General features: G+C 39.6%; 1 protein-coding gene across 1 annotated transcript; it reads right to left on the bottom strand.

Moving 5' to 3' along the window:
* Positions 1-18,284, bottom strand: LOC140241220 (cryptochrome-2-like). Its single transcript, XM_072320972.1, has 12 exons — positions 18,147-18,284; positions 15,656-15,983; positions 11,203-11,419; positions 10,513-10,707; positions 7,800-7,918; positions 6,943-7,097; positions 6,402-6,545; positions 5,345-5,512; positions 4,299-4,439; positions 3,787-3,938; positions 2,412-2,614; positions 1-1,259 (listed from the first exon to the last, which is right to left on the bottom strand). Exons 1-12 carry the CDS (start codon positions 18,243-18,245, stop codon positions 1,186-1,188), a joined length of 1,995 nt encoding a protein of 664 aa, XP_072177073.1. The 5' UTR covers positions 18,246-18,284; the 3' UTR covers positions 1-1,185.
* Between the last annotated feature and the right edge of the window lie 984 nt (positions 18,285-19,268).

The following is a 19,268-nucleotide window of genomic DNA, read 5'->3' as shown; positions in this document are numbered from 1 at the left end:
TGTGAATGTAAAGACACATAGTTTTTAATAGAAGCAGGAAGCTTGTAGCAATCCTCTCACCAAAAGTTCATTTGGATATCATGTTCCAATATATCAAAAATAAGTTAGTTCGGAATACTGTTCAGTGTTGCACATTTAATAACCTTTTAAGTCCACGCATTTGCAGGACAACTTCTCACACTTGAGATTAGAGAGGGAAAAATCTACCCAACATAATCTGTACAACTACTAATGAAACACTATCAGACGGGCTAATTTTGGCACAAATTACTTCGCATGCACAGACGACACTATGAAAACTGACAATGTCACTAACTAAAGTAATGCTACAAAGTTACCCTAACAAGTTACATACAAAACTGCACATTTTCTCCTACAACTTCCTCGATATGATGTACTTTCACTACATAATATCAAATACATTCTATCAATGTACATGCACTACAAAGTTACTTAAGTAGAATCTTAAGAAGGCACAGATAAAAAATGAGTCTTTTGTGGCACATACACAGAGTGTACAGTACATGGAGGATTCAAATTTGTTCAGCAGGCAGGTGGGTTGAGCAGTGAAATCACAAACTAGACTGTTGTTACAGTCATGAAGATCTTTAACTGACACCTGGTCCATTTGTATAACTAAGCAAAACGAAAAAAATGGCCGACATATTTGGAGGGGAAAAAAGTAAGAGGAAGGGTCAGTAATTGAGTTCCAAGTTTTGGCATCATGTTGATGACATATTAACGAGCTTAAGATCTGAGATGCGAACAAATGGACGAAGCAACCTCCCAGGTTGGACTATGGGAAACAGTTATTTCATGCATGTGCAGAACACCATTTTGTGCCTAATAGCGTCATTTTGGACGTTTGCATCACAGATTTAAATCTCGCTATGGTATATCCACTTGTGATGGCTCAATGATGCCACTTTCCCATCTAAATAATCAGAACCACAACTAGAGCCATGTGGAAGACAACGAAGACATATCCAGTTGTCATGGCAACCCTTCCACCACACTTCCGCTTAATTCACTTTCACTACACTACATTTTCTTCTTTCTTTCTCTCCAACGATGTATACACTATACCAGCTAAGACTTCATGAAACATACAAAATAGAAACAAAAACAGAAAAAATGAGGAAGAAAAATTTCCTCTAAGCTACATCTTTGACTTCTTCTGCCAGCCTATTTCTTGCTGAACATGCTGTCAATCCTCCTTGACTTGGGGTTCTTGGTCGACGCCTCTCCAGGTCGCTTCCCTGAGGACACAAACATAAAGAAAGATTTTCAAAAACAGCCCTCATTCTCACATGGTCTTGCATAAAAATATTCCTTATTTCCTCCTCTTCCTATCCCCATTTCACTCTCCTTTCCTTTTTTTCTTTCTTTCCTTCTTTTTGTTCTTGAAAGGAGTAAGAACACTGCTCCTTTAAGTAAGAACACTGCTCCTTTAAGATGAGAGACACATCTATCAATCAGTCACTGAAAATTTGTGCTGGACTTGAGGAGTCAATGAAATTCCAAAGTAATACAGTTGAACCTCTCGTATCCGGACAAGTCGGGACCGGGGCTCATCCGGATAAGGGATTTGGCCGGATACGGGAGACTCAATGCTTTATACATGTACATATACATACACATGTACTGATGTAGCCCATTGTAGTACCACATGTAGTAATGTGTATACTGCAACCTTTTCATTGTTACATTTGGGGATGTTTGGGGATGTTGAAATGTCTGGAGGTAAGCAATTTGGAAGGAAATTTGATGTAATATATGTTAATCATGTTGGAAGTAATATGTAATTCATGTGTGTTTGGGTAGGAGTTGTCAAGGAGTTGGGAATCCCCCTTTCCTCCCGTAATTATTAAAAAAAAAATCACGGCGAGATTGCGTCCGTATAATAGAGAGATCAGGATAAAGGGAGGCCGGATAAGAGAGGTTCAACTGTATGAATTTGGCACCACCACCTTAATAAATTTTTCTTTCCTCCCTACTTATTTCAAGATCAAGGTGTGATATGCACACATTGTATGCAGAATGAGAACATCATTAAAGCTATAAATGCATTGTGCAGTTCAACACTTCTTTCAACAATAACATCTGGAAATCTCAAATATTAGTCCCAGAGAGGTTGGTTGCCCATAATTAATATTTCGCTCTTTACAGAGAAGGGCAGTCAATGACAGTTAAATAGTGTACATATCTACATTGTAAGAAACTAAATTCCCGTCAAGTACACATCAGGCACCAAATGAATCAAAATTAGCATGGAACAAAAACTTAGGGCCACAGAAACTTCCTTGCAACATCCAATATTATCATACATCAAGTGTCCACGATATTAAACAAGGTCAAGTGAACATCTATGGAGAGCAGACACAGCCCCATGGGCTGGCAAGCGCCCTCACCTGCTGGATCCTTGCCAGGCTGGCACTGCCTTGCCTCCTTCATGCGCTTCATGTTCCTGTTCCTCGCCGTCTCATGGTCCACGATGGGTCTCGGGTAGTCTGTCCCGATGATGCAGCCGGCCGCCTCCTGCACACTGCGCGGTGCCTTCCACGGCTCGTAGATGTACTCAGCTGGCATCCTACTCAAAACTGGCAGGTATTTCCTACAGAAAAGGGAGGGGGAAGGAGGGAATATATTAACATTGCAATTCCAAATACTCATACGATGACATAAATGGTATCCCAGGGTACCAAACAAAAACCATTTTGTTGAATTATTATTATTTTTTTTAAGGTTGTACCCTGGGTGCCAAAAAGTGGGAAATTATTTTGGTGCTGAAGCTAGCGCGCGCTAGTCACTGCACTGCACTACACTGCACTGCACTGAAGCACACGCTATTACTAGCACAGCCTACCATGCATGCATAGTATAACATGCAGTGGCATGGGAATGACTACGTACACGCACACACAGTGCATGCATTTCTCTGCGGCTGTCCTCGAGTGGATGTGAGGTGGCGCTACACAATGTGGTACCTCGGGGTAACGCATGATGCATCATACAGTGGACTCCCATTATAATGAAGTTCTCAGGACTGGCAGTTTTCTTTTGTTATATCGAAATTTCGTTATAACAAAACAAATAAACAATAAAAATACATAGAGTGGATAACATTGCCTCCCTAATTTTTACTTCATTGTAACCGGAATTTCATTATAAACATGTTCGTTATAACGGGAGAGCACTGTAGATTGCTTTCTACAGTATGTTTTCTATTTGAGTAAGGATTTACAGACACACACAGACACACGCACATACATGCAAACACAGAATCCTCTCCAATCAATAGCATGGACAGACATTCCTTTTTGGCAAGAGAATCGAACCTAAGAATTATGTGAGGGTAGAAGATACAAGAAGATTACACTTCCTTTATTGTAATGACCATGAAAAAATAAATGTCAGTTAAGATAGAACATTTGCGCTCGGAGCATTTAATTTTTAGATGGATTTGACACCCAATAATTCCCATGTATTATTATCTTTTACAGGTGGTGCACAAATACATGTGCATGCTAGAACAAACTTCATTACACTAATCAGAACACCAAGCAAGTGGAAAGCAAAGACACTTCAGCAAAAATACTGCAGTTCTCAAGTAAACTCTACACTAAAGAACAGATAATTTTGACATTGCTATACAATTGAACACTTCTGATCACTGTCACTCTCCTTCATCTTCCCATATTCCTTGTCCCCCCCCCCCCCCCCCCCATTTGCTGACTGTTGTTTTTTTGGTTTATTTCTCCTTGTGTGCTTCTCTGTATGACTTACTTGATGTACTCGCCAGACTTGTCGGTCTTCTTGCCGAAGGCGACGGGACTGTAGACACGGTAGTACTGGTGGAAGAATGCACTGGAGGAGAGCCACATCCAGTTACCAGCATTCAGACTGTAGTCGGCATCCAGCAACCACTCTTCGAAGACCTGTGAGCACAACGCCAGCATGGTTACCAGTCTGAAGGTTGCAGGACTTGATTTTTACATGCAGAAATTCGTCATTAAATGCTCCTCTAGCACATTCTACTTGGTAAACTCATTGCCGCTGAATGAAAAATTTGCAAAAGAGAGTGGCAAAATAGATGGATTATTTTAAATTTGACCAGACTGACGTAAAAGCATTTCTCGTAACAATGGCAGTCCATAGGGGAAAGAAGTTTCATTCAAAGGAAAATGTTGGATTTTAAAGACTCGGCAATATTCCTTGCATGAAACATTTTTTTATCATTAGAGCTACACATATAGATTCATCCTGAGAAACTGTGGCTCTTGTCGTTGGATACTAACCTTTTGACCTTCAACCCAGTTCTGCCAGAGGTCACCACGGGTCAAGAAGCAGGCAGTGGCATGACGGGCAAGGTGGTGGATCCATCCCTCGGTCCTCAGCTGGGTCATGATGGCATCGATGAAGGGGTATCCGGTGCGACCCTAGTGATTGATAAACAAGATCCCACAAAGTTAAAGCCTGTCAAACATCTCCTAGTATCTCCGGTCTTGAGTTGTGTACTCCAGCAATTTCTCAAAAAAAGAGAGAAAACTGAAACTGAAAATCCCAGGGTAATTATTAAATATAATACCATCACATCACAGGTAATGAAAAGCTTTTGTTGCCATAGAGAGTGGGTTGTGAACACCTACTATCTTATTTCCTTTCAAGACATTCTAACCTGTTGCAAATCAAGACCTTATTTCGCTATTATCAAGCATTAGTGAGTGAAGAAAACTTGTGCAAACTGGAATATTTACAAGAGGTCATATAATATGTGTACACACATAGCAATCATGCTGTTAACGACGGTAAAAAGTAAAATGGTAACATATAAATATATATTTTGAGACCATTGAGGGCATACATGCCAGGCAAGATTAAGATGGGGTGGGGTGGGGGGGCTAAGGTGGGAGGGGGAGCCCTAAGCCATGATGTATTACAGGTAAGAACATACTTAAGTTAGAAAATCAAACACAGGTCTCCAAACACTCAATTCTGATTGGCTGATACCTGACTTTTGTTTGATTTTATGATTTATGGTTTATTGCACCTTTATTTTGCAACAAGGTGAAGGAAAAGTAAAAAGATATGTATTTACAGCACAGCAGTGTTATTAAAAAAAAAAAAAAAAAAGAGGGATGCAAAATATCAGCACCAGGATGGCCAAAAAGAAGATCCAGTGGAAGAAAGGAAGAGGACATTCATGATCTTCAAGAAGGAACAAGAAAAACGGAGATGGCATTAGCCATCCTACAAGTTGCATAGGTCAATCTGTCATGAGAAGAAGGAGGATTTACAACGTTCCATGTTGTCTCTCAAGATCAATTCTTTTCACCATCCTCACCTCCTTCCATGCCGTGATGATCTCTGTGTTGTTTTCCCATGGAACCTGGATGCAGATGGGGTTCTCCTCCATCTTGTCGAAGTTGGGCGTTGCTGCGGCGACCGTGTAGAAGAACTCGCGCCACAGCAACTGGCCGAGCAGGGACACTGGGGGCTTGGTGCAGTTCGTCTGGAGTGAGAATGCATACAAGATGTGAGGATTAAAATAGAGCATAAACATTTACAGCTTGTGCAAATTGCTACCAATATTAGTACTCATGACTACAAGAAGTTCCATAAATTTCTACTGATATGAATAATAACAGTGGCTATTTGTATAGTGCACAGGTCCATCTTTGAATGCATCCCTTTGTTCAAAATGCACTGTAAAGAATACCATCTAGATGATGTCCTTGCTTGTTCTAAATAAATCTTATTAGAGTATCATATTAAATATATGCTCATATTCATGTATTTATAAATCAAACAACAGAAGAAAAGTAGGGAAAAATCTGATTTCAACTTTTACGAGGGGTTGAACACTCAGTGATTTTTATTGTAGTAAGCTGTGCCACACAAAAGAAGAAGAGGTCATTTTACTTTGTGTTAGCCAAATGCCTAGCCCCTTCAAATGATCATTTCACAGCTCGACTGTGAACAAGTTTAAGAATTTGTTTGATACAACTGCCAATGAAGCTTGTCTAAGCTGCCACTACAGGCAATCAGACAGTTGTTGTACATACTACACTGTATTTTCGGCCACCCAGCTGAAACTAAATCTGTGGTCACTTGTCGGTTTGGCAGGTGGTCGCTATGCACTGGTTCACTTGCACTTGACCAGCATGTACATGTTCTGTAGGCCTACATCTGCATAAATCTACATATTTGCTACAGCAATAATATGAATTGTGAACATGCTCTTTAAAACTGGAAGAATGTCGACATATCTGTAAAAATGAGGCAGATAGTCAGTTTTTCATCTTCTTCAACCCTATCCCAGCATGTCTCAAATGCACAAACAAAATATACAGTACAGATGGGACAAAAGAAGTATGAGTTTCATATGTGCACACACATACCTTCTGGGCATAGACATCCTGGATGGCGTAGTAGAACTTGCGGGGAGAGAGGCAGCCGAACTTGAGGTAGGGGCTGAGGACCGTGGTGCTTGGTTCCAGTGAGTTGGGACTAGTCTTGGGCTTCTCAAAGTTGCAGGTCCAGGTCTAATTGGGAGAACAAGAGAATACAGATCGTGACGAAGGAAGCACAATAAGCACAGCCATATAAGTACACTATAAGTACATGAGAGTTACGGTACAATATGAGACACTCTTCTAATGACATACTTTTCAAACTGACTTTGCCATTGTTCTTTACAAACCTTGTTAAGTCTTGAAGATCTAAAAAAAAAATATATATACGTTCGTAAAGATATCATTATAGGTAAATCTTTTTTTGATGAAATAGGTAATACACTGTTTCCAAAATGTTGGCATAGTGGCAATGACATTGGTTAGTTGTAACAGCCAAAAAGCTGAAGCCAAGCCTGCTGCAAAGCAGATATCCTTTTTGCATTCATCTCTTCCACCTGTAGCTACAATGACTCGGTCCCTGTCCTACCTTCCTGGCAAGGTGCATCTCCATCCTAGCCAGTCCTTCCGTCTCTCCTCCAGGGTACAGTCTGGGCCCCAGCTGACTCTCGTCCACTCCCAGCTCACGCAGGGTCGGGATGCCGTACACGCTGTCGTGGTCGTCACGGATCGGTGTCCTCAGATCTGTAAGCAAGAGAAGAGAGAGAAAACAGATGATGAGATTGCATGGCCTTAATCAAAGACTCTGAATACTAAGATTAATGACTTTGGTAATTTGAGAATTTTATTGCATAATTCTTATCGGTTCATTAAATTGGCACCACTGGGTTTCGCTGCACAACCATCTGGATGAGTTCATTGAATATGCACTCAACCAGAGAGAGAAACTTGCCAAAATTTTCTCCCTGATTGAGCGCAATTTTTCACAAGAGAGAAATAGTGACTTCAAAAATTCTAAAATGCATTGCCAATTTAAGAAAAATTACTGCAAAAAAATGGTAGGCAATCATTATGATCCACATAACCACAGTAATGCAGTTCCTTTGCCATGCTGACTTTTTTTCTCTGAGAATCAACTCTAGCACAAAACTGAATGCTTAGTTAACTGGGTTCAGGTTTACACTGAGATTAGGGAGACAAATATAATATGTAGACATCATTCCTCTCACTTGTCTCACTTTTGTGACTCATTTGAAGAATGAAAATTCCCTTGTTCTGATAAAATACCTTTGAATGCTTGGAAAGCAGTTTATATGCATCTTTGTTGTACGTAAGCCTTCTGGTAGTCTCAGTGCCTGTTATTATTACAAGTACCAAGTCAGACTTCTAAACTTTCTCAAATTTCCAAAGGAAAAAAAAAATTGAAATAGTGAAAAGAGCTCTTACTTGGGAAAGTCTCGAGAGATGGGACTATATCTGGTTCTGCTGGGGCACCAAGTTTGCTGAGAAGTCCCTGCATTCTCTGGTATGTCATGGGAGGCTTTCCCCCATTGGCTTTGATGACCCTTGGGTGAGAGATAACAAAAAATGTGAATATAATTCACACAAACTGTCATCTGGTTGTTGTTGTTAAGCTACAAATCTAATGCTCTTCACTCCTCATTCTAAAAGGTTGTATTCACATATGTTTGTAAGTTGTGAAATTCATGCCAGGTAGAGTTAACCTCTAAAATTTGGCGATCACATCACTTTGAGAATTACTAGGCATCGACTTGGAAAGGAGTTGTATTGGTAGGATTTAGTAAAATCTTTTTTTTTTCCCATGCCATGCTAAAGTGTGCATGTCTGGGAAATGTGCATTACACACAGTGTCTATGTCCCTATGCTCTCAGGGAAAGGAAAGACTATAATTGCAATTGCAACTCTTGCTATTTAATTTCCAAAGATAACAAGGAAGGCAGGTTTTCTTGCTATTTAATTTCCGAAGATAAAAAGGAAGGCTGGTTTTACAATATCATCACTTCTAACTCATCATATACTTTCACTTTCATTGATTTTCATGATTATTGTCTGAACATAATTTGCTGCTTTGTAGATGGGGCATTATGTCTCCTATAACCTGATTGTAACAGCGGCACAAGTTTCACAAAATGTTTCTCTCTCTTCAAGAAATCTCCATCTGGTAGTGAAAAAATATTGGTAATTATATTTTTTTAATGTATTTGTAGCTTCAACACAAAATGATAACACAAATGTTCATGGCAATACGGCCATGAAATATGATATTGGAGGAGTGGATCATGGCTGCCAACATTCCCCATCAGGGAGGTTCTAAAGAATAACCAGGGAGATACTTGTGTGTGAAAACAAGTATCTTGACTTACAAAATTAATTACCTTGCAAAATTACTTCCCAAAGCAGAGAGGCTTTCATATTCCATTGTCAGAACATGAAGTAATATAGGCCATTAATTCATGTAAGTTTTCAGGGAGCTTCCTGTAGAATCAGAGAGACTTGAAAAGGCCAGTCCTACATCTGTCATCAAAAACCTCATCTCAAACAATGTTGATTTTTTTTTTTTTTTTTTTTTTTTGGGGGGGGGGTGGGTCAAAGATGGGTATTAGCAAGGTGAGAATGCCAACTGAGTTTTGCCTTTTAATGATTGAGCTGATCCTGTTCTTACTTCTTTTTGCAGTGGGGTGACACCCAGGTTGCATAATGTTGAAGTGCACATTAAACATGACCTTTAACAACCCCAAGTTGGACCATTTTATCATCATGCATGTCTGCATCTGAAGTGCTCTAATCATGGTGAGTCCAAGATACGGAGCCACGATTATCGCAGGCAAGCATTGTTTTGCAGCTATGTGCCATAGTTCCTCACCTCCAAATGATGAGTTATCAGTAAAGCACCATAGCTGATAAGACAGGTGGTGACATGATCTCTATTTGAACTTTGCCCTTGTAATCAAATGTTGACTATTTGTGACTATAAGATATAATCAACCTATCACCTACATATATTATTACCTCCTCCAAGGAAGGAGGTTAAGTGATCATAGGTGTTGGTTTGTTTGCTTGTCTGTTTACAAAATAACTCAAAAAGTTGTATGTACAGATTTGCAGGACACTCTCACGAAAAGATGATAATCACACAAGGAACACGTGATTCATTTTTGTAGTGATCCAGGAATTTTTAATGGATTTTTTAAAGGATTTTTCTATCTTTTGGCCTACTGTATAAGGTCAATGGACTTGGGAGTTCAAGCTGCTTGTACTGGAGGTTTAGATCACTATGCATGGGCAAGGCGATGCACAGCTGGAAGGTGATGACTTGTAAACACAAAAGGCTTCTACATTGGAAAATTGCATGCGAGTATGGCTGGAAATGAGTTGCTGGCTTGGCAGAGGTCTGCACTCTCCAAGTGCGCTTCTTAGCACCCTGGTAGACAATTTATCTGGTTAGTGCCCTATATGGACCTTACTCTCAATATTCATTCTCACTCAGTATTGCAAACATGCTATTTCCTGTATCATAGATGCTCCCTACATACACATCAGAAATATCACACTGAATTTAGCAAATGCCCTGGCCTGCACTTTGTTTTTCCTTTGCTTCATGTGGTCCTTTTGTATCTTTTCCCTTATAATATTTTCAAAAGTAATGATTTTGATTGGAAAATGGCTTCCTGCTTTAAGCTTAACCCATTGAAAACTAATCCCCAGTGTACTCAGGCAGGTGCCTGTGGGAATGCGTATTATAACAAGATCAGCTTGTCTTCAAGGGGTTTAGAGTAGGAAAACACCTAAGAGAAAACAACCATGTGACTTCATAAAGGTATGGTTGACAGTACATGTGTGCATCTCCTTTAACTTGACAAGGCCACAAAAGTTGGTCAAGCTAGTCAACAGCCACTATTCTGTTGATGAAAAAAGTAATTGACATGATCTTCTTCAAAGCTGACCAACTTGTCAGCAAGATGAATTAAAAAAGATATCAATGGCAAATTCTCTTCAGAGATGTGGTGTAAATGTACCAAATTTAATCCAGGTACAGTATGTACACCAGCACTCCATCGCACACACAAAAAAATCACCACTCATACAGGGTTATGTACATCAAATAGTATGGATGTCATATCAGCACTGAGCTCCTCACCTTTCTGTGTCAAACAGTGTGTGCCCCACTTTAGTGATCACTTCAACTCCATGCTTTTTGGCCAGATCAACCACCATCTGGTCACGTTGGCGGGAGTAGGGCTCGGTGTCGACTTCAAATGTGAGACGGGTCACACCCCACTTCTCAAAGATTTCTGGGAAGACTTCAGCTGGGCTTCCACGAATCACAAAAAGCCTGCAAATAGCATCCAATTACCAGAAATAATCAGTCTGAGTCTTATAAGACGAGTGGATGTGGCTGACCTCATCACACCATTTCATCCTCCAATTCACCACCTCGCAAGTTTTGATTTAATACGTTATCTGTTATCATACCCTGGCAAATGCTCTGAACTCTGCATGGATTTAAATCGATCAATTTTCCTGTTCACATAACATCTCAAAATCTATTCATGTGGTTGTGTACTTCAAGACATGCTCCCAACTACTTGCAAATTAACAATACACTCATATAATTGTGTACACATTTATCATGATATGTAGAGATATGCAATATAAGCTGTTGTAACAATCTCTCTGCACAAATAAAAGCCAATAAACAAAACCTCCTTGTCACTTTCAGTCACATCTGTGTTGAAATTCTGTTTGCACGTAGTAAAACAGCAATAAATCAACAGAGAGAAGAGAAGGAGGAGGACAAGGACAAGAAGAAAAGAACTTCATCCCTTACCTTGAACCAATCTTCTTCAAACTGTTGTCCAAGTCTCGCAGGGCCTCCATGAGGAAACGCCACCTGTTGGCACCGACCCTTCCATTCTGCACAAAGTGCGGGTCCAAGATGAAAATGGGGCGGAATGTCTTGCTGCCATCGATGGCACTCAACAGGGCTGGGTTGTCATGGAGACGAAGGCACTTGCGCACCCAGTGTATTGAGCTGTTAATCATGTCTGTATGAAGCAGGAAGTTACAACACATCATAATGATTAATATCGATAAGCAAGCTGTTAACTGTTTCACCATATGTTCACAAGCTTAAAGGGTGTGTACAGTTCTGGTCGAGGTGAGGATTTAGCTTTTAACATTTTGCGAGATATTCAGAAACCACTCTATGAGATGTCAAAGAGCATGCAGTTTTGAGGGGTATCAAAAGTTTATTCGGTGAAAATCGGTTTTGAAATGGCTGAGATATCAAAAAACAAGGTGAAGCAAAGAGATCCTAATAAAGTTGTGGCATGTCGCCTTTTATTAATAGCACTTTTTTTTTGATATCTCAGCCATTTGAAAACCAATTTTCATCAAATAAACATTGAATCCTTCTTAAAATTACATGCTCTTTCATATTTCCTAAGAGGCTTTTCACTATCTCACTTAGGAATGTTCAAAACATGAATCCCTACCTCAACCAGTACTGTACAGTCCCTTTAAGTTGAATTGAAGTTGGTCCTTTTCCCTTTTTTTTTTTCCTCTGATCTCGGTACCATTTCACAGAGAAAGTCACAAAAAATTTGTTCATTGTTTAATAGTGATAACTGTGGCAACAGCTTGAAATCCCAACTTTTTCCCAACTTTTGCCATTAAACCTACATCTACATGTACACGTATGGCAACTTGCAAAGTTGCAAGTCATATCCAAAAGCTCGGCCGCTCGGTAGCATGTGATTATATATGAAGTTGGGCTAGGTAGTATGGAGGCCCCCCGATTCCTTCTTCCTTCACTACATTTAAAACCACGAATATCATCAGTCTGTGAATAGGCCCTACGCTTTATTAAAATCAGTAATAAATTTACATCCATACGCTGCAAACAAAACTGCAAAAGAAAAGAAATGGAGTGACCAGAACACAACATTTTGCGCCCATTTTGCCTACTATTGAATCAGAAAATAATGTAATATTCGTCTATAATACGAAATTTGGAGCCCATTGTTGGACTGTCGGCATTATCGTGAAATTTGTCACCAGTGACAAATTTCCACGGCAGGACAATTTCGCCTTTGACAGCTCGCGTATTCTGCGAGAGAGTGACTCGCACAATCGTAGTTGATCGCTGGAGGTCGCAGCGATCCACGACTGTTTCCCTGGTTCTTTTCGCTGTTTTGTCACATATCACTTCCGAACTAAATAAATCGTAATTAACCTGTTTATTTTCCATCAACCCCACTTTTCCCTTCTCTTCAAGACCACGTACTCTACCACTTTTAGAATGTTATCTTATCCAACATGAAAAAAATATAGATCACAACCCACGACTTATTTAGTGCAAATTTAAGGAGACTTGGTAAACTCTCTATATACTGATCGTGGAATTTGTCACCAGCCCGTGTTAACTGCAGCCAAAATCCCATAGGTGGTGACAAATTCCACGATCAGTATATAGAGAGTTTGCCGAGAGTTTCCTATATATACTGATCGTGGAATTTGTCACCACCTATGGGATTTTGGCTGCAGTTAACACGGGCTGGTGACAAATTCCACGATCAGTAATAGAGAGTTTCCTGTGAGAATTATTATTTATACATAGTATTACAAGTTAAAGTGTCTGAGCATTCATCGTCCCGCCAGGAGATAGTGTATCAATAGGTAAATGCGTGGTGGAAATCTGTCACCGCTTGCCTCTTGTGTGAGGAGAGCTTCGCACGCACCGAACAAAAGCTTTCATTCAAAATCACGGAAGCGTGCAAGCGGTCTGATATTCGGGTACGTGTTAGAAGATGTCACCAGTGACAGAAAACACGATATGGCCGGACTGTCCCAGGATTACTGAGTGAGCAAATCGGGCCATGGAGTAAAATTTAATACTCACACACGTACACACACACACACACACTACACACGTACGTACACACACTATACACACAGCTTAGATGCGAGTCGCAGCCCACGACCACGATCAGCCCCCGCCGGTGGTTCGGCGGGACATGAGGCTGCCGCTGCCGCTGCTCCTGCCTGGACTCGCGCTGCGCGATCGAAGTGGTAACGGCATTTTAACTCGACATAGGCCTACTACCCTTTTTCAGTCAACTGGCGCTACAAAAACATTACAGAAAAAACAATGACTCAATATTCCACCAATATTTACCGAAAGATTGGTACTTGAGAGTTCGGCCACGTATCAAATAGTAGAATGATTTGCGTCAGCTTGAGTCTCGATGTACACTTTCACGAACACTAAAGTCTCACGCTGTGTGTCTCCAGCTGAAGCTGGATGTCTAGCCTTGTCACATGTAAATTGTTTTGGTGAGATAGGCTTTAAATAGATACCTTAATAATATTTATACTGTGTTCTTTAGAAAAGATATGTGTCACAAACATATAATTATATGTATATCATTTCCTTCATATTCATACTACACACTTTATTGTTTTGCGGTAAATTGGTTTCACTATATATTTTATTTTGTGTTATATTATAAAAGCGACTAAGTCAAGTCTACGTGTTTGCATAACCAGTTTTGATGTTATGTAATTCCCGCAATTGCGTTGGTGCTGGCACGTTGTGGGCTGTGTGTGTTATATAGCAGGGAGAATACACAGCGCGGGCTATAAGAACAGCGCGGATTGGTCAAACGAAACGATTATGTAACAGAAACGAAAAGATAACGAAGAGATCCCATACATACGAGAGCGAATTTCAAAACACTTGAAGAAACAAGAAATATTCCTAGAATTTCACGATTTCCGAGAACTAAGTTGACAACTGAATTAAGACTGACTATCACAGCACTCCTCTGGACATACTCCTACGCAAGACGGTTTCTGCATAAATTTGCTTCCTGTCTGTTTCTTATTTGCTTCTTTATCTATTTTACCCAGGTACAGCAATCGGGCCTAATAACTAATAGAATGCGGTCCTTCGATGTTTGGCAGAAGAGTATTAACACTGAAAACGCCAGACATTTTGCAGAATATGACTAAGCTCATGTGAGTATAATGATTATAATCATTGTTTTCGCCATGATCATAAGCAATTATATTTTTATAATTGTGTTCGTTATTTCTTTTGAATTATCAGTATAATCATTCGTATTATTATTATTATTATTATCATCATTATCATCATCATCATTATCATTATTATTATTATTATTATTACTATTATTATTTATGTTAATCTGTAATCACTACACGGTGAGTCACAGAAAAAAAAAGTTTACACACCGAAAATTGTCTCTTTTCTTCTTCTTTTTTTTTTTAACCAGCCGTGAATAAAAGGTTATCATAATTTGTACATGTTTTGAAGGAGTGTTTTGCTCACGCTTTGGTGATCAGACGCCACAGTGTGATACGCTTATGTGATGTTTGAATATAAAAACGATTGGGATTTCGGTATCGCATCGGTCTTTGCGTATGCCGTAACATCCCTTACAAAATTAGTTGGGTGCACGTACGTCATGAGTTCATAAACCACACCCACGATTCATACAGACCTCGAGTCATACAACCCGTGAGTCATACAGCCCATGAGTTTGACACTAAGCAAGCGAGGCCCACGAGACCACGGCGTGAATGAAAGTCGTGGGCTGTTTTTACCTAGTGGCGAACTCGTGGAAATTATTTGCAGACTCATTGGCTGTGTGACTCGTGGGCTGTGTGACTCATGGACCTTTTTTTTTAAATGATGAATTCGAGGGCTGTATGACTCATGGACCTTTTTTAAATGTCAAACTCGTGGGCTACATGACTCGTGGGTGTTGGTCTCGTGGGATGACCTTAATTAATCATGCCACACATATCAAACCACACACACGGTCAAACCAGGAAGGTGGAAAGAGTCTGGAAAGAGTCTCTTTCCACCTCGTTGATCAAACTCAGCCCTTGAGACTCATGTGCACACACACGTATATAATATTCACTCATATAAACACAAGTCACCATCGAACCGATGGAAGAGTTTGGTCGCAAAACGTGTTAACGCAATTCTTGTTAATTTGATATATTTGTGATTTAAGTTGCTGTTAAAACAATTTAAGAAAATAATTAGAAAATATTGTATACTTTATCTTCACTTCAAAGAATGTTCCTTATGTTGCAAGTGGAAATGGAAAGGTTATCATTTTTTTTTCTCTCTCTGTGTGACGACGGACTCGCTTCAACATGTTTTAAAATGATGCTTAAAAATCTCGTTGTGCGACCAAACTCTCCAAGTAGTAAGTGAGGTATTATGACTCTTTAGTCGAACTAACCTTCTGGTGATAGTTCCTCGGGGATGTACACCTCTCGAGCTGACGGGCCGTAGAACCACAAGCTGCGCACCCACTGCGGCATCCAAGAAACGATGGAATCACCTGCGTTCAGTAGCATCTCCGTGGGACGCCAGGGATTCCTCTCGTAGTTCGGTACATACTCGTTACCATACTCCTCAATGGCGCGGTCGTAGATGTCCTCCCAAAAGCCGTATTGCAGGTCGGCCTCCAGCGGGATGGGGTCGGGGAGTGGGAACGGCTCACTGGTCGGAGTTGGTTCCGGTGTCATGTCGAACATCGACGCAAAAGGCCATGACCAGCCATTTGCCTTTTTGAGAAGAAGGGAAACAAACGGATTAGTATTGTGTGAGAAAAAAAGAAATATAATAAAATAGAAAAAGAATTAGATAGAATAGCGTTGGATGGAATGAAAAATAGAATAATAGAATAAATCAGCGTAAAATAGGGTGTTACAGAAAACGATTGTATAGAATGGAATCGATTCGATAGAATGGAATGGAATAGAATAGAATGAAAGAGACTAGAAGAATAACACATTTTCTGTAACTGAGTTTCATAAAATGATTGATAGGCAGCTTGAGATAGATTGGTTGACCCTTTTTCCTGCTGAAAGCATGGACCTACGTAGGTCCATGCTGAAAGTAAATGAAAAATATCCATGCTCGCAATTTCGTCACATCAAGACAAAATGAATAAAAATTGCATCCCTGCGAAACCAGGAAAAGTTAACTGTATTGGGAGCTACTATCCCGTGCATAACAAAACCTTCAGTAATGTGATTGGGAGAAAACAAACCCCTTATGGAATTCGTTATGAATTCCGATTTATGAGACTTTTACCAATAATTGTAAAGGTAAGTGATGCCTTGCACAAGAAAAATTACATTCATATATTCATTCAATTATTTTATTTCAGCACGGCACAATTAAGTTTCAACAATGGCTGTTCTTCAGCATGTCCATTCACAACATTAGGCTTATCGGAATATCAACTATATAAGTTTGCGTAATGAATGCAGCAAATGCCGCTTTTTTTTTTTTGAACATTTATAACAGGTAAACAACAAACAAAAATCAAGATATTTGTCACATAGTAGAAAGCTTATTCCCTGGGCAGTAAAATTCTATATATACACACTATTTAATATGAAATGCGATCCAGACAAAAATAATAATTCTGGATATTTAGGATATTTACCATTGAACATTTTATATCTGCATAATCGAAGTGTTTTCGAATGCAATTTTCCAGTAAAGAGGTGGCCCGACTGACCGAATATGGGCAATAATTATGATAGACCTAGATTGAATGAGTATTCACTTCTGCATTTTTATTTAGAGCAATCGTATCGTAATTACAATCGATCATCTGTTGTAATACAGTGCACTCCCGGTATAACGAACATGGTTACACCGAAATCTCGGATACAACGAAGTAAAATTCAGGTCCCAAAATTACCAGCTCTTCATCTTCATACAAGTGTGTTCGGCTTCAACTAAGAAAACTGCCGGTCGAGGACTTCGTTATAACAGAAGTCGTATTGTTATGAATTTGCAGCATAGGTGAAAGAACGAATATGACCAGAAATTTACGTTGTGTCTTGCTCTTCTCTATGGTAATTATCAGACATACAGAGAAAATGTTGTCGCGTAATAACAGACTGATATTTTGGATTGTTTGTTGTTTTTGTACCAGGGGGAAAAGCTCTTCAGCTCCAGTCAAAAAATAACTATGATGTTCGCTGCATTGGTTTCTTCACTGTCTTTTTGTCTTCCAGCAGATTTATTTACCATTAACAGATTAAAAAAAAAAATGATGAGGACTACAATATTTAGGCCTATGTCTAAGCAGAATGATTGAACATTTCTTTTACTATTTATGGTCTATGCAGAGGCGATATGTTTATTTACGTTTTTCATTGCATAATATACATCTCGAAACGAAATGTACCACGGAAATGTCTGTGGTTTCTTTTTGTTTTTCTTTGATTATAGCTACAAGGTTATTCATGTGATTACGTTGCGTGTATAGTATGATAAGACCTATAATATTAAATTTACAGGGAAAAAAGAATTGCAGGATGATGAAAGTTAAAGGGGGTGGCTAGTAACTGATCACTGGGAATCAGTGGGAACGCTGGGGGATCATTGTTCTAATTCTCGTGGGATTCATAAAAGTACATTATATATCTATTGTTGTGTGAAAATAATTTGCTTCAGAACGGTCTCATATTCAAGTAATGTGCAGTTTTAATGCCCCGTCACTGTACAGGCATGCTGACCTGGAAACATTAAACTGTACATTACTTGAATATGAGACCATTCTGAAGCAAATAATTTTCACACAACAATAGATGTATAATATACTCTTGAATGAATCCCACAAGGATTGGAACAATCACCCCCAGCATTCCCACTGATTCCCACTGATAAGTTACTAGCCATCCCCTTTAAACGGAGTGATGACGTACCTGCACGGCCAACAGCGCCACGAGACAACAAACCAGAGACGTCTTCATGGTGGATCGACTGACGAAGAAAATGTCATAAATTATTTCGGGTCGCAGCATTTTATAATTGTTCGTTGACCCTGGATACACGTGACGGCTGCCAAGGTTTGCGTAAAGCGTCAAAGATCGAGACAGTTTGTTCACACAGATTAGGGATTAAGAGAAATATCCGCACTTGCTGATCATCGTTCAATGTTGTTTCGGCTGCCTTGCATCGTGCCACCAATTAGGTAAACACTCGATAAGTTTCTAGGGTAGGAGGTTTTGGTTTTTTTTTTTTTTCTTCAATTTTGAAATAGCTGTATCTCACTCACGTATGAGCACATGTGAGAGCAGAGATAACAACGAGGACATTTCGGATTCTTTTCAGCCAGCGGTAAACTTTGCAAAAGGACCGTCTTACAAGTATCATTAAAGAGATGACGAACTTTTGTGAAATTCATCTTGAGATTTCAAAATAATCGTCAGTCGGACGAACGGAAGGAGGCATGTCTCGAATCTAGCTGTTATAGAAAGCTTAGATGTCATTTATCCTGGTTTGGTTCAAATGCCGTTAGTGAATTCACGTCAGAAAATATGAATAACTGTCAGGTATAATATTCGCTGTACCGAAGCCATGATAGGCCAAGATATTATTAATCCAGTTCTCAATTTAAGTATTCACATCATCGACTGTTTGGTGCTTTTACAACGTATATAATGCCCCATGCACTCTCAATAAATTTCATAACTCATCGCTGGCAATTGCAATCTTTGTAACTTCAAATGTACAGTATGTAATCTATTTGCATATACTGTATATGACTTTAAAACAATATATAATTGTTCTAAAGTGATTGCGAAAGAGTTCCATGGTGGGAGGGTATGGTTCCCGTCCTATCCCAGCTTTACACAACTCTCCGTCACGTGTTCATACATCAACAAACGCAGTCACATCGCCATACCACTCTCAGAAACCATAACTTGTTCGACGGCGATCCTATGATATACTGAATCTAAAAGAACCACTCTGAAGATGGAATGATAAATTTGATTCCGTTTGAATACTCATATTGGCACGTCTTTGTCCAAAATCCCCTTGAC

Source organism: Diadema setosum, chromosome 17, assembly GCF_964275005.1.
Source record: "Diadema setosum chromosome 17, eeDiaSeto1, whole genome shotgun sequence".
Classification (NCBI taxonomy): Eukaryota; Metazoa; Echinodermata; class Echinoidea; order Diadematoida; family Diadematidae; genus Diadema; species Diadema setosum.
The sequence above is the reverse complement of the archived record's forward strand: the minus strand, read 5'-3'. Positions and strand labels throughout refer to the sequence as shown.

Coding starts and splice junctions, on each gene's coding strand:
- LOC140241220 (XM_072320972.1), bottom strand. CDS start 18,245: ATGCTGCGACCCGAAATAATTTATGACATTTTCTTCGTCAGTCGATCC. Junction 15,984..18,146: donor TGGCGCTGTTGGCCGTGCAG/GTACGTCATCAC, acceptor CTTCTCAAAAAG/GCAAATGGCTGGTCATGGCC. Junction 7,919..10,512: donor ACACTGTTTGACACAGAAAG/GTGAGGAGCTCA, acceptor CTCTCACCCAAG/GGTCATCAAAGCCAATGGGG.